At 35.1% G+C, this 22,403-nt stretch overlaps 1 protein-coding gene across 1 annotated transcript in view; it reads right to left on the bottom strand.

The window, feature by feature from the left end:
• Positions 1–22,403, bottom strand: part of ADGRG6 (adhesion G protein-coupled receptor G6) — a 137,233-nt gene that overhangs the window by 53,361 nt on the left and 61,469 nt on the right. The window contains 3 exon segments of the mRNA XM_025422435.3: positions 5,868–5,936; positions 15,665–16,288; positions 18,658–18,999. Coding sequence (XP_025278220.3) covers positions 5,868–5,936; positions 15,665–16,288; positions 18,658–18,999 — 1,035 coding nt within the window.

Below are 22,403 nucleotides of genomic sequence, written 5' to 3'. Positions count from 1 at the left end.
CAACCCCGTAGCAAGGGGTCTTCTACAGATGTAACAACTCCCACAGTGTCTCAATTTTAGAAAAGCTAATAACAAATTTTCATATATTCCAGAGACTTCAAAAGCTATTTTATTGTCCTAATAATGATATTTAAGCCAGCAGAATTCGTGACAGACATTTCTTGGGAGGGGAAAAAGAAGTATTTAAGAGTATATCCATTTTCCAATTAGATAACTCTTTCAGCCATGCAGAACCTCAAAGTACAAATCTTTGCTTGCCATTACAGATGCCGTGTCAAAACAGTATTCCTGTCTATGGGTCTTTCTCCAACTAATCATTTTTTTTGAACTGTCTTAACATTCTTTTCAGGGTTTCTTAGAAGATATAGAAATGACACTCCTTATTTATTCTATACTCAAGGGGGAAATACAGGTTTCAAAAAGTAGATTTTAAAATATTAATTTGAAAAGACGATGTTGAAAATAAATCACATGTTATTTTGGAGTCAAAATTATTTCTTTGAACTACTGATGAGGCAATTACCACATGACAGTAGTATTTATAAGTGGAGTCCTGCTCTCCTAAACACATGATTTCCTTAGATAACCGGCATATAAAGCCGGATTGATTGTCCAATTGATACACATATCCAGAGAGTATTTTTTTCTTTGAGTAGTTAAATGTATGTTAAGAAATTAGAAACAGTGATGCAATTAATACCTGTAAGCTAGGTTTTTAGAAAAATAAGGACTAAGGGGGTTAGTTCCTTACTTGGGTTATTTGTGATGACCCCACAAAATTTAATATTCAGTGGCACTGAAACGATGCTTCAGGCAGAGAAGATACCATCTGGCCCAAGAGCTTTCTTTAAGAATGTAATGTAAAAGGTGCAAATGTTATTGGTGAGAATACCTAGATTATCCATTACATACTGAAATATCTCTTTATGAAAAGTAACCTAAAGATTTTCCTAGTATACAATCTGAAGTATCAAATATAGGTCCTATTGAAGATAACAAAAAGAAGTTTTCATAGAGAAACAGGAACACTTCACAAAGTCTAGGAAGACAAATTTCCCTGATACATGGAAGAAATGTCTGATTATCAAATAATCTCAACCCCTGCCCCTCCCCACACCAGCATATCGTCACTGACAGACCCAGCAAAACTCTTTGATAATCCAGAATTTAAAGGACTGGATAAATTAGATGACAAATTTGATAGTTGTGCCTATCTTTCTTACAATGAATAAAAAACAGGATTCTCTAACAGATCATAAACCTGAGAATGTTTACTGTGTCAGTTTCCTGAAGAATAAGAAAAGTATATCTAGGGGATCCCTGGGTGGCTCAGCGGTTTAGCGCCTGCCTTTGGCCCAGGGCATGATCCTGGAATCCCAGGATCAAGTCCCACATGGGGCTCCCTGCATGGAGCCTGCTTCTCTCTCTGCCTCTCTCTCTCTCTCTCTCTGTGTCTCTCATGAATAAATAAATAAAATATTTTTTTAAAAAAAGGAAATCTGGAATTGCTGACAGCATGTAAATGATTTGGAGAGTACAAGACACGGAATTAAATCCCATTTATTCACAAGGTGAATGAGTAATTCTCTTTCCAATTATTTCTAATTTGACTACATCAAAGAAAAAAATTAATTAGATTACAGTCTTACACTTTGTTACTCTCCCTTTTTAAAAAGATAATGAAGGCTTCAGGCATAGATATATGAGAAAGCAATAGGATATAGGGAGAATTCAATAACATTGTTTTCATAATATGTATTCTCACTTTTCTATTTTACAACAAACAGTACTGGTTTTACAATAGCGATATCAATTTTCCCATATAAATGCAAATATTTAAGTAAAAATATGCGCCAATTAAAAAACTATTAAATCAATAGCAGAGGTGGTTCAAGGATATGGTAAAAATTGTTATGACAGTACACAGATTTGAATACACAATTTTGAGACTATTTCTACCACACGATGATTTTTGAATATTTTTAATGCTAGGATTATATTTTTATCGAGAATCATCTAAATTAGATTTTTTTCCTTTCATGTAGTCAAGTCAAACCATTTTAACTGATTCTAACATTTGCTGGCTTTGTTGAAACTCCAATGAAGGTTATGACGCAGACAGAGATGGCTGAACAAGGCTTTCTTCAAGAATGTCAGAAATGACATGATTGAGTGAATACAGCTCCACTCCACCAAGTCAAGGACTCTGAAGCATCACATAAACGTTCTTGGGCAGTAGAGGATGTGCCAGTCCTGGAGGGAGAATGCCACAGAGGCTCTTTGTATGACCATACAAAGAGCGAAATACTTAGTTAGAATTATAATATTCCCATCTACTGGCTGGAGTCCATATGAAATACGCGCTGGGAACTTCAGCTGTCGCTGCTTTCCTGGGGGTTGCTGGAATGTTTGCCCCATCATAAATCTCCTTGGTGTAACTACCAGAATAACCATAAACACTTCCCTGAATCGATGTCTTTATAATCCTAGTGAAATTTATATCTATGTTTCATGTAAAATATTCCATACTTCCAATTTAAATGTCCTTACAGAGGAAGTTGGTGTAACCCCCAGAGCCAAAGGAAAAATGAACTATGTGGGTTTCTTTTCTCTATTATATTACAGATGTTTTGGCCTCACAAGTTAAATAATATTGAGAAAATTCATTTGTTTCAAATAGCTCATATTTGAGAATATTACTGTCTGTTAGGCAATGGTGCAGTCACCTGATTGGAATTTCTCTTTTCTAGGAGAAACTTAAATCATTTACTCTGAATTGCCAAAAGGCTATGTAGTCCATATAGGTAGCAGACTAAATAACTCACATTACCTTGCATTTTCTCTGCTCATTTCTCACATCATATAACTGCTGTATTTGCAAATTACAAATAATATAAATAGAAATATATATATGGAAAAAAAGGCAGGAAGTATTAGCACTTAAATTGAAATTCTGTCAGCCAAAAATTGACTTAGTTGATATGCAATCACATTCTAACCATTATTTCTCAACAAGTAAAAACAGAGAGCAAAGTATTACCATGTAAATTGATCTAAATGTCACGAACGTTTAAGCATAAAGTTGGCTTCAGGGAAAAATTACATTACTAGCATAATTTAGTTTCCTGAAATTATGAAATTCTTTAAAAAATTAGTTTCCTGCAGAGAATAATCTGACAAAATACAAGAATATTTTTTTCAGATACTAGACACTAGCAAATTAATTCCTTTTAATTAAATGCTTTCTTTGAAAGCAATTTTAGGTAAAAGTGTGTAAGAGTAGTACTGGAAATGTACTCATTCCACTGGTCATTAGGATAAAGGAACTCAAGGGAGTCAGGTGATATTTATTTACAAATAAATCTTACAAATATACAAATGTAACTATTTCAATAACAGAAATTTTGTTTGAACATTTGATATTCCCATTCTTAAAATATAATATTTTATCACATCAGACATACTACAAATATAAAAGGTAATGATTTCTTACCATTCCTTTGTTTATCGATTCTATTAGTAACAGGCATGTTAGTGGTGACAGTGGGTGGTGTAGTACTAGGAGAGTCTACAGTAGCTGGTAATAAAGATGAGAAAGATGTAATTTTGCAAGGGCCACATGACAGTTAATATGGATGAGCAATCTATAATTAATGAATGAAAATATATAGAGGAGGAATAGAAACCATTTCTTGCTACTAAATACAAAACAGACTCTAGGGTTACAATGCATAACATGAAGCAATGTTTTCTATGGCACATTAAGAATCACTTCATACAGCCTTTGGTGTCACACAAGACACCAAAGAGTGTCTTGCACACTCTTGCACAAGAGTTTAGACAAGAGTGTCTTGCATACTCTTGCACAAGAGTTTGGAGCTGATGCCAAAGAATAGAAGGAAGAATGTTCAGATTCTACACCCATGTCTGCCATTTAACAGGCTGATGACCACAGAGTAAATTACTAAATCTTTCTAGAACTCAATTTCCTAAGTCTATAAAAAGGAAAGGTTCCATAAGGTAGTCTGTATTGCACCTATCAGTTTGAAAATGATCTAAACTAAGTCTTCTACTGACTAAAGAAGTAAAGTCTCAAAGGAAAATGTATCTTCTCCTTGAGAAGATACATGACAGAAAAACAAAAGAGAATGAAATGTTTATATAGAATATAAATGTATAGAATCATCTACAGATCCCAATAACTCTACTAAATGTTGATGGATAAAACGGATTTCATAAGGACAAACCTTAGAGGGAAGACATTTTCAAGGCATTATAGTTATGATTCTTATACTATTAAAACTTTCAAAGATTAAACCCTTATGTAATGCTTTAATATCTTTCTAAGGGATTCTGGAAGAGCTATATAGGTAGTAAAATAACTATACACACAATTTCCCTTTAGTTTTTCTTAGGAGTATGTTTGTATTAGATGACCATTCATATGTACAATGATCATCTGTTATATATTTCAACTTACCTAAATTTAAAACATTTACACGACTATATATTAAGTGATTAAGCGATTATGATTATGATTACCTTCTTGAAGTAAAATTCTTTGATTCAAAATATGCATCCTTAACTAAAATAATTTTCAATTCTAAAGTAATGTAAAATTCTTAAAAATGGGGATCCTTTTTGAAGTCTTTATTTTTTTAAATTCTGATCAATTATATTTATCTTAGTGCAAAAATACATCAATGAATTTAAACATGTTTTTGGTCATTTAGGACATGGTGGGGGGGGGGGGAGAATGCTGGGCATCTGATCTTTGACCCAAGGAATCAGTACTATAGGTACCTCAGGTTAAAACAAAACAAAAAAAAATTTAAAAAACCCTTCAGATCTTGAGCTAGGCAAAATTAAGGTTTCTTTCTATTTTATTTATCTATTTTAAAACTATAGTGAGTTTGTGGAAATTATGTAATGACTTTATTTTCATAGATCATTCATCAGTAATAATAACAAGAAATAGTATCTCAAAAAAGAAGCAAACAATGCCGAACTACATCCCTTCTCCCTGACTACTCCCATACTGGAATCACAGAAAAGAGCTTAGATTTCTATCTATTTAGAAGCACTTCTAACCCATCACTCTCAGGATATGATCCTCTTAATAAGAGATTCAGCTTTTTCAAAAGGCATTGTCATGATTCTTAATGTGGTACACAGAACATGTTACTTCATAAAGAAATATTTAATAGAATAAATGGATGAAAATGGGTCATAAGTAATTAGGAGGAGCAATGATAAAATTAAAGCAAAATATTTATGTTATTATTTTAAAACTTATATGACTTTATATATTATTAGCATGCAACTATTTAGTACATTATATATAATTGGAATACTGGCCATAATATAGTTATTGTGTATTATAATAATAAAATTACACTAATATTAGTTTAAATATAACTATTTTTATCTTAATACTTAAGTTACATTATGTACCATAAATTGCCTTATGCAGCTTAATTGAATAACTTAATTTTCCCCTTGTTTTTCACACATGAATGCTTTTTCAAAATATTGCATGACTATATTTATACTGGACCTTTGCAATAATCTTGAGAATAAAAAGAGGAAAAAAAATGAAATAAATCCTTGTTTAATAGCATATAATCATTCACATTTAAGAGCCCAGTGCTTTATGGAAATATGGTCATCCAGTGTGTGAATACATTCTTTCTCCACAGTGTATGTACTGTACACCCACACAACTAAAACACATCCAGAAATTCTTCTGTTTTGCTGGTTTCTGGCTTCTCAAGAGAAAATTAAGATAATAATAAAAATAATTACAACCACATTATCCAAAATAGCAAGTAGGAAATAGACCCCAGAGGACGATGTTGGCTCCCTACCTTGGCAGAGTGTCCCCAAATCTGCACAGTTGGCTAGTTCTGCTGCCGGGAGTGGGATCAGGTAGGAACCTTGATCAATACAGAGGGATTATATAAGTTTGACTTATGATTTAGTGACATTGCCCCCAACCCCTATGAATCTTATGGTTGGTATAACAGGAGTGCCCCTAGATGAGTCCATCAATAATACTCCAACATCAAGAAAGTCTCTTAAGGTCTTTGTATCTTAATTTCCACAAATGTAAAATCAGATTATTGAAGTTTCCCTCAAAATCTTCAATCACTTTATTGGCTATCCACACATGAAAGGAAAAGAAAGGCTACTGCTCGTTAGAGTTTGTGTAAAAAGTCCAGGGACTTTTCATAGGATAAATTATGAAGCTCTGGTAGAAATTCATATAAATAAAGTAATATAAACATCAAAGGTAAGTTTCAAAAGTGAACTTGGATATTACTAATATTCATAAAATGCATATTTTGGGTTCACAAGCACCAGCATATGCCATTTACAATTCCGGAAATATGTTTCTGTGACTTCAGGTTGGTCTTTGTGTCTTTTTCAAGCTTTTTTTTTTTTTTTTTTTTTTTTAACTGACTCATCCTCAGCAAGAAACAAGTTTAGAGCTGGTTTTCTAGTAGGAGTAATGGATTTTCTCTGTTCCAGTAAATCTCTGACAGTTAACAGACTTTTACCAATAGGTTGAGACTGAGGAAGATGGGTTCAACTTATCACAAAGCACCCACATTATGCATAAAGACAAGAGAACAAATACAAATATTTGTATACATACACATACACAAATACATAGATTTAGTTTTAAAAAGACATTTCCATAATAGTGATTCTATTCTAATGGTTAAACATTTTCCAAACTGTTCTGTGGGAACAGTACATGAAGGCAGAGCAAGTACGTGATCCAACAAAAGATGTCGTATTAGGTGATTGATGTGCATAAGCGGAAAGCATCCCAACAATTTAACAGAAGCTCATGAATCATGATTTCTTCATTCTCAACTACCTCAGGCACCTAGCCCAAGGAAGGAATCTTCAGAAAAGCCCAACTCTACAGGCAGGTCTGCGATGTGAACTGGCAAGACGCTCTCAACATAGTCATTTACATATTCATTCAACAAAAATGTAATCACTGTTTAGTGTGTGAGGCACATAGGCTAGAATAATACTCTAAGACAGTGTCAGTGCTCTCAGAGAGGCACAAATGGGAAACAGAGTCGCAGTTCTCTGAATGCGTTAAGTGGAAGTACTCAGTGGCTCAAAGGAGGGCATGACCAACAGCTTGATGAGAAGGGAGAAAAGAGAATCCATTACAAAAAAGGATGCCTGTGAATAATATCAGGAGTCACTATACTAATGTAGGGACAAGAAATTAGAAATGGAAATTACTAGCAGAGAGAATTACTGAAATATCAAGATGGCAGTGAAAAGTTCTGGGAACCTGGGTGACATGGCATCACTGGAGTACAGCACAGGAATGATCAGATATATAGGTAATGGATACCAGTGGAGGGCCTAATAGAATGTTGGCATCATGAATAATGGGACTCTGTCTTCCAATAACATATCCCACACACATAGCAGGTGGTTACTCAAGCTTTACCGAATAAATCTCTGGATGCATCATGAATGACTTCCTCTTTCTTAGAGGAAAAGGAAAATATGAAAGGAAACTAAGTGAGAAAATTGGATGTCTTGTATCCATCTTTTTCTTGCCATCCTCATTGTATTCATGATATCAAGTCTAAATTAATAATAGTTTTTATTCTTAATGTATATTCCCTCTTAGTTGGCTATGGAGCCTCAAAGATGGTTTCATTTTTTTTTTTTAAATTTTTTTATTTATTTATGATAGTCACACAGAGAGAGAGAGAGAGGCAGAGACACAGGCAGAGGGAGAAGCAGGCTCCATGCACCGGGAGCCCGACGTGGGATTCGATCCTGGGTCTCCAGGATCGCGCCTTGGGCCAAAGGCAGGCGCTAAACCGCTGCGCCACCCAGGGATCCCTAAAAAATTAAAAAAAAAAAAAAAAATCAAAGATGGTTTCAAATTTAAATCACTTAGAAAGAAAGAGAAGACTAGGGGATATTTTTCTGGTTTCTAACTTGAGAAACTGGTACATAATGATCTCATAAAAGGAAAGAAGAAATACTAAAGGAAAGCAAACTTAGGTAGGGTGGGATGAATGAGTCCAATAATGGGAACTGAGTGACATCTGGATCCATGGGCAGGTATACAGGTTTCTGTGAGAGGCCTAGCCAAGAAATAATGCCACAGCATCTATAGATGTGTCTGGGATCACTCAAGCTAGGGTAGAGATTAGATGGAACCATAGATATGCCTATTTTTAAGTATCTTATTTTTTTTTAAGAGTTCTAAATCTCAGAAGTAAAAATAGTTCTTATAGAAGGTGGTTTTATAGAATTCAAGTGAAGGAAGTTTCACGGAAGGTGTGGCCATATCATGTACACCAGGAAGGTCAAGAATGATCAAAACCGAGAAGACTTTTAACTTGCATTGGAATTTGGGTAGTAACTGTACAGGAATTAGCTTCAGGAGCGTGGGAATGATGAACTCATGACCATCATTTGAGAAGTGAATGCAAAAAGAGGAAGCCTGGCTATGAAAGAAAACAGAGACAGGGAGAATGACTTTGGAAGATTGAAAACTCAGACAAGTGTACTATGGAAAAAAGGGCAGTTGAGGAGGTAGAAGTTGAGGCCTGCCTTGTCAGGACTGAGGTATAATTTTACCATCAATGTTTTCTGCCCACCATTCTTTCCCATCACTTATACCCACTTCTTGCAGAACCTTACTTCTTTGTTAGGTACTTATATTTTAGTGAGGAATTTCTGAAAACTAAAAAAAAGCTTTAAAACTCAACATGAGGAACTGTCAGCAACTGCAACATTAGGGAAAGAGAGAGAGAGAGAGAGACCCTTGCTTGGATGGAGTTCCTGTGCTTCTCAAATTACACACAGTGTTGGCAGTCAAAGGCTCCTTAGGCCACTTCTGACACTGATACAATATCTCTGGAAGACAAAAAGAGATAAGGAGATGGTGTGGGAAAGAAATTTCTAGACTAACTACACTTCCACTGCAGTAGATTAAGGAGCTCCGAGGTGGAAATGAGGAAAGAATCAGTAGAGTTATGATTTAGAGTAAAATATTTAACAATTTTCTTAACATTTCCTCAGTTTCACTGTATGGTAACAAGTATAAATTCCATTTTGTGACATCCTTGTCACAGGAAATTATAACATTCCTCAATATTTAAACCATCGGTTGCCTCTTTTTTGGTATTTACAGTTTAGCAAATTAATAGTTATAAATATTAAATAAACACTGTTTTATGATTCAATATAGCAATAGAAATTAAATCTGAACACTACATGGTATAAGTACAAGTGACATTTATTATTTCATTTTTTGAGATTTTATTTATTTATTTACTTACTTATCTTTTAGGGGTGAGGAGAGAAGCAGAGGGAGAGGAACATGCAGACTCTGCACTAAGTGTGGAGTCTAACATGAAGCTCGATCCCACGACCCTGAGATCAGGATCTGAGCAGAAATCAAGCCAGATACTTAACCAACGGAGCCACCTAGGTGCCCCACAAGTGAAAAATTTAATTGGAAGGAAATTATATTGATAAATGAAAGCTTTATAAATACACCAAATTCCATCGACAAAAACCATAAAATATAAAAAGTATATATACTAACTTTTTATTTCCACCCATTTCATATTTTCAGCATATCTGCATAAAAAAAGTCATTCACACAATCAGTTTTCCTAGGTAGACATGTTTATGAACCAGATTGTTAAGGAAGAAGAGACAATTTTCTTTCCTGGATAATAATATAGTTATTATCAAGGAATTACATTCAGAACGTGACCTAAGTGTGTTCACTGATGTTTGTGGATACCACAGAGGTTTTTAAAGGTACTTGCTTAATATTTAACTGCAAAATTTAGAGGCAAATTTCCTTGAAAATGTACGCACCAGGGATGCCTGGGTGGCTCAGCGGTTGAGCATCTGCCTTTGGCTGAGGTCATGATCCTGGGATCAAGTTCCTCATTAGGCTCTCAGCAGGAAGCCTGCTTCTCTCTCTGCTTATGTCTCTGCCTCTCTCTCTGTGTCTTTCATGAACAAATAAGTAAAATCTTTTTTAAAAAATGTAATCACCGAAAATAAACAGGTGATGAAAAGCTGCAAGCTGTTAATCTTTCTTCTCTGTTGTTCTTCCAAAATCTTGCCACTGAGTCACTATTTACACAGGTTGTGTTAAAAAAAAAGACTGATGTGTGGCCAATAACACATCTTACATTCTACAATAATGAGGAAAAAAATATTACTTTCAATTCCCTCTTTGCAGTTATTACTAAATTGAACTTTATAATTTTTCATAAATATATTTAAAATAATATTATTTCTGGAAGCCATTTATGCTCATAGAGTTTGGATCATCTTCAAAGAATAAAGTCCTTTGTAAAGATAATTTTATTTTTATTATTTAAAAAATAATTCAGTTTATGCAAAAATACTACACTCAATATTTTTTAGGGATGAAAGGAAGGCATCAACAATGAGTCACAATTTTATGGCTGTGAAGGACAGAAGTGTAACAATTGAAAAAGAAAGTACAGGAATCTGTTGATGAAGCATTGGTAATCAAGCACAAAACTTTGGAAATGAAAACAAAAGTCAGGACAAATCCAAAAATTTCTAGAAAAGAATAACATAAAGTTGTATACTTACGAATTGTATCTTATCTCTATATCCACAAATGGTTAATAAATGGAAGTGTTTAATAAATGCTTGTAAAATATATGTAGTTTTTTTGAACTTAGACCATTCACTGGGTTATACTGTACCACTCCTCAGGAAAGAGCAGTCATAAGGAAAATAAGTAAAACTGATATAGAAGGCACTGTTTGTTCTTTGTGAAAATTGATGGACATTAGCCAGTATCTAAACTTGAATCATAACACAGGCAAATACTTGCAGTTATAAATAAAGAGTCCATTAAGAAAATCGTCTATCCATGGAGGTCATAAAACTGAATATGTTTAACAAAATTATGTAAATAAAATATATTTAATAAAATAAAATTGAAAAATGAAAAATCTAAGAAAAAGGATTATGCTATAAAATGAAAAAGAGCTACTGCTAAATAAAGCATTTCTTTCTGAAAAAGACTAACAAGATGATCTGTGTTTATTTTTTTATTTTTATTTTTTTGATGATCTATGTTTAAAAAAAAAAAAAAAAACCCTGCTGAAAATTTCTTAATTAAGGTATACTCCTGAACTAGGCTTAGAATAGTGTAGGATAACAAAACAGCCTAATTCTGAAATTTTTGAAACATTAATTAATAATATGTTGATTTTGGGATCCATCCCTGGGTGGCTCAGTGGTTTAGCACCTGCCTTGAGTCCAGGGCGTGATCCTGGAGTCCCAGGATCATGTCCCACATCGGGCTCCCTGTATGGAGCCTGCTTCTCCCTCTGCCTGTGTCTCTGCCTCTCTCTCTGTGTCTCTCATGAATAAATAAATAAAATTTAAAAAAATAATATGTTGATTTTATTAAGGCAGAAGATATTTACTATTTGAAACAAATGACAGGATGTTTTAATGTTAGATGTAATCAGTTCTGTTTTACCATCTTATTTTCATATTATAATTTACTCAAGCAATAGACCTTTGGAAAATCTGTTCATTCTTCCACAAGTTAAATCTGGAAGTAAAGGTCATATTTAACAGACACTGTCAGTCCAAAGGAATGTTAGGCATGAAATTCTATTTTCCCATTGGTTACTGTACCAATCATTAGTTTTTGGAAATTACTGTTACCATAAACAGCAAGCCAAAATGTTCCAGAAAAAAGGAAAGGTTAAAATGTTAATCAAACAAACCTTTTTCATTTGTTGAAGTTCTGCTTAGCTAACAAGCTTAGATAGCATCTCTCTTACAGGTATTTCCTGCCAGTTAATAAGTGACTAGGGTTATTCAACTCCCAAAGCTGATGACTGAGCAACAGAGAACACCCTCTCCCGTGATGACTCCTGAAACACAGCCCAGGATATCTGAATCCACGGAATCGGGTGTTTAGCGTCATTGTGGAATGTCAAGAAGACCTCTATAAAAATTAAAGGAATTCAAATACACGGACTCAGTGACTTGTGCTACTCTTTTAATGAAATCATTTTGAAAACTTACAGATGACTGAATCAGACAAGCATATGTTCAATGCATCTCAATAATCTTAAGCCTTGGGGAAGGAGTGTTAAAAACAGTGTTAAAAAAAATGTGAGGATATCCAGATAATAAAGCCTGGGGAAGGGGGAGAGGAGATGGGCGTGTCTGTGCACCCACTGCCTTAGCCACTTTTTTTTTTTTTTTAATTTTCAGTTTTTTGCCCTATATTAAGTGAAGGGACTGGCCTAAGTTGGGATTCCCAAGCAGAAATGCCTATTGGGGGGAAATCGGGGGGTGCATGGATGGCTCAGTTGGTGAAGCATCTGCCTTCAGCTTGGGTCATGAAACCCCATGATCTCAGGGTCCTGGGATCAAGCCCCACATCAAGTCCTACTCTATAAGGAACTTTCTTCTCCCTCTCCTGCTCCCCCTGCTTGTGCTCTGTCAAATAAATAAAATTAAAAAAAAAAAAAAAGCCTCATGGGGCCAGAAGGCAATCTAAAGATGAGATGGGGCTGGTGGAGAAAGAATACAAAGAATGGTAAGGGCTGAGGAGCACCCTCATCCCAAGAAGCAGACACCACCTAGCTCTAGCTGTGCTGGCCTGACAGCACTGGCTCAGGCTTAGTTTATTGTTTGCCAGAAAATCCAAACATTTATTTTTACTTGAAATCTATTTTTTTAATGTTTGAAATAAATCATTTAAAAGCATTGTGTGGAACAAATATAAATAAATGAGAACAGAGAAATGCTGCCACCATCATCAATGTCTGAGGGCTGAATGAGCTCACAAGTGGCTGGTTCACTCCCTCTGGCCCAGGAGCTCTAGTAGGTCTTTTCCAGTGTTGTCCAAAGTGTGTGCTTCAGAACGTTGGACCTCATGATTTTTTGGACTCATCTCAGGGAATTGGCACATTTTCTCTTAAAGGGCCAGATGGTAAAAATTTTAGGATGGTGGGTCAACTTAGAGTCTCCCACAATCACCAACCCTGTCCCTGTAGCACAGAGGCAGCTATAGACAATACAAAACCTCCGAAATATGGCTGTGTTGCAATAGAACTTTATTCACAAAAATAGGTGGCCTGCAGTAGGACTTCCTAGTTTGCCAACCACCTGGGTCTAGAGGATTTCTTAGAGAAGTTCAGGAATCCATGTATATCCCTCACATTTTATATTAATGTATCCAAGAAGCAATGCAGGAAAGAAATCTTACTAATTTTGTTTAAAACAAATATAATGTTTATGCTCTAGAAAGCTAGTGTTTTCCCACAGATCACTCCTGGGTCTTCATACTCCTCATCTAGGCAAGAATTAGCTACTCTAGTACATATCATCTTTTAGTCCTGCATATTCTAAAAGACAGTCTAATTTATACTTGTAAGAGACACAGCTCTAAAATTAAACTTCCTGGGTTCACTTCCTGGCTTGGCCACTAATTAAGTAATGCAGGGGAAGTTACTTAATTTCTTTGTGCCTTGGATTTCTCATCTGCAAAACGGGGTTTGTAATAAAACCCTCATCACAAGATTTATGTTTGTAGAAAAGAGTTAATATGTGTAAAGTCTTAAAACAGTACCTAGAAAATACATATTAAATATTCAAGTTAAGTATATAATTTAAGTGTTAGCAATTATTAATACATCTAGTCAATTTTTTTTTGGTTGCCATAGTCCTCAAATATTGCCCCACAGAAAGGCAACTATTAAGTGATCTATATTATGACTTTTTTTTTTTTTTTTTTTTTTTTTTATATTATGACTTTTTAATAATAGCCAAGGATATGGTGAAAACAGGCTGCTGGGATAAAGATAATCACCCTGGACATAGGAAAAATATCTCTGCCCCCTCGCTGCTCACCATCCCACACCAAACACGCACACCTGATATCTTCTCAATTTTCTCACTGAGTGAAAGACTTCTCAGGGGTCCCCGACCACCCTCTGTAGCTAGTCAAACAGAGAGGATGCCGGGAACACCACTGGCTCTTACAAAGTCCTCCAGTCTTCTTCTGGAACATGGCTGTGGTTTACCCTCTGTCCAACAACCCACAAGGAAATACCTCTCAAATGGCATCACTTAATAGCCTCCCACCATTTACAGGAGCACCATGAACCACAAGGAGGGATGGGTGAATTACAATGACAGTTATGTGACAAGAGTTCCCCAGAGCAGCAGGGCACACACAGGCCAGGGAAACAGGAGAGGTGGTCTCATGTCTTCAAAGGGATCCTACTCTGCTCAAAGGATTGGGAATGAATTTCTGATAAAATATCCTCCACAGTCACATAAGAATTACTTTTTAGCATCAGACCTCTTCTTTCCTCTTTTAATGAAAGTTATCTCCGTGACTGAAAAAATAATAACTTATATTATTTATATTTATATTATATTTATATTTATTATATTTATATTATATAATATATATTATATATAATGTATATGTTATATATAATAATATATATATTATTTATATTTATATTATTATTAAAGTGCTGATATATTATCAGCACTTTAGATTTAGTCATATGACATTCAAAAGTGATAATGAAACTTCTCCTTTAGGATTTTCATCAGTCCTATAATAAAGACTTCCACAATTAACTTATATACATAGAGAATGCTTGATAGAAGTCTATTTTAATATAATGTAGTTATATAAAATTATTTTCCTAAGTATTTGGCATTTAGCTACTTCCAGTAATATCAATTTAAAGTCTCTCAAAGGGGCTCCTGGGTGGATTAGTCAGTTAAGCGTCTGCCTTCGGTTCAGGTCATGATCTCAGAGTCCTGGGATTAAGCCCGACATCAGGCTCCCTGCTCAGTGGGGAGCCTGCTTCCCCCTCTCCTATGACAACTGATCATTTTCAGAGAAAGAAGTTCAAAGAAAAAAATGGATAATTCCTGATTATCAAAGATTTTTCCATAAAATGGAAAAAGCTCTGATATTTTATCTTGGCTGAGTAAATACCATTCTTTAAGGTGGTGTTTATTTAAATAACATAATGGAAATTTCATAAAGATCAACTTTTTTTTAATTTTTTTTTATTTTTATGATAGGCACACAGTGAGAGAGAGAGGCAGAGACACAGGCAGAGGGAGAAGCAGGCTCCATGCACTGGGAGCCCGACGTGGGATTCGATCCTGGGTCTCCAGGATCGCGCCCTGGGCCAAAGGCAGGCGCTAAACCGCTGCGCCACCCAGGGATCCCTAAAGATCAACTTTTTATTGTATCATCTTTGTGATTAAAAACAGTAACTTACTAATTTCTTTTGTTTCAGTCCTGGTAGTAACATTTCTATTTGAGGCATGACAGTTACAACTTCTGTTATGTCAGTGATAAACTGGGTGACATTTTATGACATCAGGAAAACTTTAAAATGGTAGAACCAAAAGCTTTAATTGAATAAACAAGGCTTGTAATCAAATGTATATACTCTGTATGGCTGAACATATAACATTTTAAAAATAAAAAGCTCACTAACAACTATATATACATGTATGTGTGTTTGATTTCTTGTTGACCAACATTCATAGAATAATGCTCTTTAAAAAGGGGGGCAGGTAATATGGGCAGACTTACCACAGCTTAGGTTGCTTTCTGCTTTCAGAGCTAGCGTGGGGATATTCCAGAAGTCATTCTGCCAGTCAACCACATTCCCTTTCACATTACAGCTGAGGTTGGAGAGGATTTTGGAATTCATGGTAAAATTCCAAAGTCGAAAGTTATAAATGTCCCCTTTTAGGGAGGCAATTTCATTGTGACTGGAGCCTAACAGCAATTTCCCATTTCTAGGAATAACTTTACTGATGGTAGACTCGCATGGAACTGCTTCATAGTTTCTTTTGAAATTTACACCAACAGAACCCAGAGAATTATTCCAAATAATGCAGAGCTGCTCAAAGCTTTCTGTGAAAATGTCTTCTTTATCCTTCACAGGTAACACACTGTTCAGGAAGCATTTTGAACCAGAAATAGAAATAAAGTAGCCATTCCTGGTCTTTCCAAAACTAAGTAACTGTGTGAAGGAGGCATTGGAGTAGGAGAAAGCTATCCATTCATGGTCTTCCTTGCCAATTTTGGTTGCTTCAAAACAGAGAGTGAAAGCGCTGAGCTCTGGAATAGAGACACTTTTGGCAACAGATATCTGGTAACTATCTACTGTCTGTGGTAAAATGACCTTCTGGTTCCTTAAGGACACAGCAACTAGGACAAAACATAGTAACAGATAAAAATATATTAATTTCAAACATGAACTAATGAGATGCAAAACATCTGATATGCCCATTCCCACCCCACCGCTCTGCACTGACTTTTGCCCCTCCTTTTATGACTCTCCATTACCTTGTACCAATAATAATAACAATATGGATCCCACCCATATTAAGTCTAATCATGGTGGGATCCCACACCAAAACTTCTGAGGTATACCCAACCAAGTTGATAAGTATCTTTTTTAAATCCCTGAACTGAAACAACAACAACAACCCAAAACCCAAATTAAGGAAACTATTATTTCAAGAAAGCTCTGTCTGTACACTTTTTCCAGAAATATGCTATTTTTCAAAATATATTTCTAAACATAATAGCTAATAGTTCTTTTTTCATTAATAATTAATTGCCTTTTACTCTTCCTAAACACTCCTATGCTACCCCATATCCTATTCATTTTCCCCACCACCAGGCTATTTGAGGAACAAAGGTGAAAATAATCCTATGAAAGAGAGGCACTCTGATAAAAAATAAAAATAAAAATGAAATTTTAAACTATATTTCCTTTACCGCGGAGCATCTGGGCTCCTTTGTGAGGGATAGCAAGGAGCAGAGGTAAAAGGAGCAGACAATGCAACTTCCTATCCTAGCTCTTCCACAAAATGCAGTGTGACCTTGGGGACATTACTTTACCACTCTCCATAAAATGAAGGACAATGACACCGATTACACAGGTGGTCAATAGGAATTAAATTAACACCTTGGAAAGCTCTAGAACAGTGCCTGCTATAGTCAATGTACAGCTAGGATTACTAACATTACCGATTACTAACATTACTGATTACTAATACAGATTATTATTATCATCTGCATAATATAGTCAAAATAAAATGAATTAGCCCAGTCTTTCTGTGACATATGTGAAATTAGTAAATAATACAATGAATTTAACCCTATGTTAATATAATAGACACTGCAAAACAGTTACTGATTGAGAGAGAAGCAGCTCTCCTCAAAAATTCTGTTTAATGCTGGCTTCATAGGAATGCTAGTTTGAATATATTTCAATATATATCAAGAATAGGTCTATGGTATAAAAACATCATTTTAATATAAATATTCTAGTTAAAAATCCATGATGAGGGATCCCTGGGTGGCTCAGTGGTTTAGCGCCTGCCTTCGGCCCAGGCATGATCCTGGAGACCCCGGGATCGAGTCCCGCATCAGGCTCTCAGCATGGAGACGGCTTCTCCTTCTGCTTCTGCTTCTCCCTCTGCCTCTCATGAATAAACAAATAATACCTTTAAAAAAAAATCCATGATGGAGTTTAACAGAATCATGGATTTTAGTCTACTTTTTAAATATAAAGGACCTTACAGGTCTATTTACCCAAAGGAATATTTATGTAATAGGAAGCCAGTATTCAACATGTGTTATTAAAAGGGTAGAAAGGAAATATGTCCATCAACATTTTATTAGAGGTTATGGCTAGGTTATGATATATGGGCAATTCTAATTTGCTTCTTTTTTATTTTCAAATTTCCTATAATATTTTACAATTTTTAAAACACTATTAAAAATTAAAACACAATATCAATTAACCACACATATACTTAATGTCAGTCACTAATAGTAAATGACTCTGCCACCAAAAACACAATTTATAGTAATGAGGGTCAGACATTTTCCTAATGGTGCCTTTCTTTATTCTTACTTTCAGAAATGACATCCACTTAAGAAGCTAGTCTTAAAGCTTGAATTTTCCTTAAGCAAAGAGAGGTTTTAGAGAGATCGAGATTATTCAAATATTACAATATGCCAGAATCTGGGAACTATGCTTGATAGAAATATTTTTTGCCTTTCATTAGTCATTTCTAAGGGGCTTTCCTCAGGCTATGTTGTTTATTAGCTTAAGTTATAAATAGATCTTTTTATTTTAATTTATATGCTAATATTTTATATTTGTCCCCTAGCATAGTTCCTTAAAAGGGCAACATCTTAAAAGTCTAAAATAAAATGATTTCTGAATAGGAATGTTTGAAATGTTCAGTGAAGAGCTGTTAAAATTACAGCTTTTAATTATTAGCTGTGGAATATCTACAATCTGTTCAAAGCAGCCTTTAAATATTCTACATATAAACAATATAAAAAATTCAGTTCTACTGTAACCAGATTTTGGATCTGGTAACTATATATTGCTAATGAGAATGTTCAGAGAATATTAACAGATTCTTGCCCTTAAATTCTAATCCTAATCATTCACATTCACATAAAAGAGCATAACTCTGTCTTCTGGTCCTTGTGTTTATTGTAGAACATGTTAAATGAAAGCAGAAGGTTGGCGCCGCCTTTGGTTTACATACCTCTGATGTAGCTGGCATTGAAACCTTTCTTCTGGATGCTAAAGTCACTTGAAAAGGACACATGCATCTCATTCGCACTTGAGTTAAATGATAGGCCTTTGGCAGTTGCTCCACAAAATTTAGTCTGGCTCTCTCCATTATCAAGGGATAATGAGTCATAAATGCAATTGGGAGCTTCTTCAATGTCGAAATCATTAAACGTTATCTGAATGATATAGCCGGTGGGGGCTCGCAGGGTCCACAAGCAAGCCTGGCTGTTAGGGTAGTCATTAGGGTAGCACGGAGAAGTAAATGTCCCAGAAGGGTTGGATAGGACAACTCTGCAGTTGGCACATCCCCACACTGTTGGCCAGACAAAAGAGAGACAGAGAAAAGGGTGGGGATCAGAGGCATATGATAAACCAAGAATACCACACACTGGGGACAAACAATAAGCATTTTAAAATACCAAAATATCATCATTAAAAAAAAAAAGGAGAATGAAACCCATCTCAAGGAGAAAAGGAAAAAGTAACAGAGGAACAAAGAGTAAAAGAAAAAGAAAAGTTTTAGAGCAATGATTCTTAAACTTGAGGGTCACAGATTCTAAGAATCAGATAAAAGTTACAGTAAAACACATAGAAGTCACTACACTCAGTTTTCTATTTTAGGGAGTACATGAGGCCACAGGAGGTAACAATGGATTTCCCAAAGGTTCACTGGCTCGGGGTTAAGAATCTCTACTTTAGCGAGTAACTGAACTGGGGGTAAGGGAGTTAGAGAAGCATAAAAGTAGAGGTCAGTATTACAATCATGGATATAAAGGAAGATAAATACTTAGGAATTAAATGTTTAAAGAGAAAGCTACCAGTACAAAATAAATAAATAAGCAAATAAGTTGTCCTATGGCAGACTTTTTTCCCCCTAACATTCAAATAAATAGCATCACCTTGCATGTATGGATATTTATAGTTTAAAAATACTTTCACCTATTTCATTTGTTCATAACAGTTGTTACGTACATACTTGTGTGATTAGCTCATTCATTCATTCATTCATTCCGGTGACTATTCATTGAGTACCTTTCATAAACCAGGCACTATTCTAAACACTAAAAATAATTCTAATACATATTAATCAGCAAGAAAGACAAAGTCTATTCTGAATGATTCTTACACTTGGTTTTGGACTCAGAGATAAACAAATAATATAATGGCAGATGGCAATAAGAGGTAGGAAGAAAAGTAAAGCAATCAATTATTTCTCAATTATAGCTATCCAGGGCCTGGTTACCAACTGGAATGAGAAACCAAGGTCTACTATCTTTCTATCTAGTGGCACTTTTGCAATTAATATTCATGTCTCTTTTAAGTATTTGTATAAATGGAGGCAGTAACTTCATTTATTCAACATTCTGGATAAATAAACTGCCAAAAAACTGACACATATGGCCTAAAACAATAAAATACTTTAACTCTGTTAATGGAAATCACTCTGAAAGTATTGTGTTCCTCCCTCTTTTACCAGGTTGAGTAGAATAAATATGCACTAACTTTTCTTGAACATGGTAGTTACCATAAATACTACTTATTTTTCTATGATATAGTAATATATGCAAGGAACTTACTGGATATGTTACACTGCTCAGGTTAGGTTTTTCTTTTTTCTTTCCCCTGTGGCTACCTTGGATTATGCACTATATCCCTGACAACTCTGCTCCCCATCAATTCTTTGTAACTTGCCCTCCCTCTGTTCTTCCTCCCTGTGCCCGCAATGTGTTGTATAGGGCTGAAGACAGAGAGGGGAAAACAAATTATGATCACCACGTGTTAGCCAAACGCCTTCTCTCATCCATCCCTGGAGTACCACATTCCTCTTCTTTGTTGTTTTCATCAGAGCAGTTATGTTACTTCCACTTGTGACATTATTTGCTTATTGTCTGTCTGTTCCCACTGTTCTCGGAATACAAAAAGTAAAAAATGTACTTGTACTGTTCTATTCACCATCTTACTCCTCAGGACCTCACAGCATCCCTGGTACATGGAAAACTTCCAATAAAATTTTTTAAATTTATGAATAAATGAATAGCTTAAATCCTATCTCAAGTACAGTATATGAAACTAAACCAAACAAAGTCTAAGTCAGAAAAAGATAGTGCATGAGCATGTCCCTTTGGGTGGCATTTTGGGGCTCTTTCTTCCAATTATTCACTCATAGTCTAAGACTGAGAACACCGGGCCTGACACTTACAAGTAATCTTAGTAAATTAACAATAATGTATCCAGTAAAAGGTACTGATTGTTAAAAAAGAAAAACAGGATACCATCTCTGTGTCATCACAATGTGCATGAAGCACCATTATTTTTCCATCTGCCACATTCAAAACACAATATACATGACTTCCTTCATCCTGATATATATATTTTTTTTTTCCAAATTCTTCTCTAAGAGCTGAATAAAAAGTACAGGCAAGTTCAACCTGAGCACATAGACTCTAATATTGAACAAGTTAATGTCTCTGTGCCTCAGTTTCACTACCTTCACACTGGTGGCAATAGAAGCATCCACCTCCCAAGATTATTGAGAGGGTTAGATAGGTTAATATTGGAAAGTCCTGGGAGCCACACCATTTGAGTGTTGGATTTTTATTACTCATTAGTATAACACAAAATCTGTGCATCAATAATTTAAGAGAGAAAAAATATAGCATCCCATTTTAATAGAATCCTATTTTTCCCTTAGGTACTCATTGGGATGAAACAGCCAAAGGGAAGACACCGATAATATTCATTTAAAAACCAGTTAAAGTATTCCTGGGGTGCCTGGGTGGCTCCGTTGGTTCAGTGTCTGCCTTCAGCTCAGGTCATGATCCCAGGGTTCAGGGATCAAGCCCAGAGTTGAGTTAAGGCCCTTGCTTGGCAGGGAGTCTGCTTCTCCCTCTTCCTCTGCCTCCATTGCTCCCCCTACTTCATTTTACCAAATAGATAAATTAAATCTTAGACAAAGTAAAATAAAAACAGATTAAAGCACTCTTTTATGATTCTCATCTACAGTCACTAGACAGCAGTTAGAGATAGTGCTACTAAACAGCAATTATCTTAGTTGGGTGAAAAATCAATTAAACAAGGCACAGTATCATCATGTTCATTGTATTTTATAGATAACTTCACAGTAAAGGGCTTTCACATATATTATCTCATTTGACATCGTAACAACCATGGGAATTAGTAGTTCTATCTTCAGATGAAACTAACAAGGCTAATACATATTATATAATTGGTCCAAAGTTACACATCTAATTGATAAGAAGACCAAGACTCAAACCAACTGTTCTCAAGTCTAGTGTTTTTCCAGGGGAAAAAAAAAGTTTCCACAATTAAACAAAAAACAGTAAAGTGGAGAGCACAAGTACTGCCTCAAAAGACAATGTTTTCTACTGGGCAATTTCTTAAACATAGTGAAATCAACCTAATAGTAATATATTTTAAGAAACTGATTTTGAAATATTTTAGTAAAGAATGCTAGAGAGTATAAAATATGGTGATTTGAATTTGTCCGGTTAGAGCAATCAATTGTCATTGTTAATTCCTAAACAATGAGCTTTTCTTTAAGAACTTTATTAATTCTCCCATAAAGGCACAGATACTTAAAAAGATGGCTACTGAAGTAGCCACTGATTCTGGTCTTGGTAAAACCAGAGTTGACACATTTCCTAAAAGATACTCAAAACATCTGGCTCAAATTGTTTTCAAAGATGGATATAGTAA

Source organism: Canis lupus, chromosome 1, assembly GCF_003254725.2.
Source record: "Canis lupus dingo isolate Sandy chromosome 1, ASM325472v2, whole genome shotgun sequence".
Classification (NCBI taxonomy): domain Eukaryota; kingdom Metazoa; phylum Chordata; class Mammalia; order Carnivora; family Canidae; genus Canis; species Canis lupus.
The sequence above is the reverse complement of the archived record's forward strand: the minus strand, read 5'-3'. Positions and strand labels throughout refer to the sequence as shown.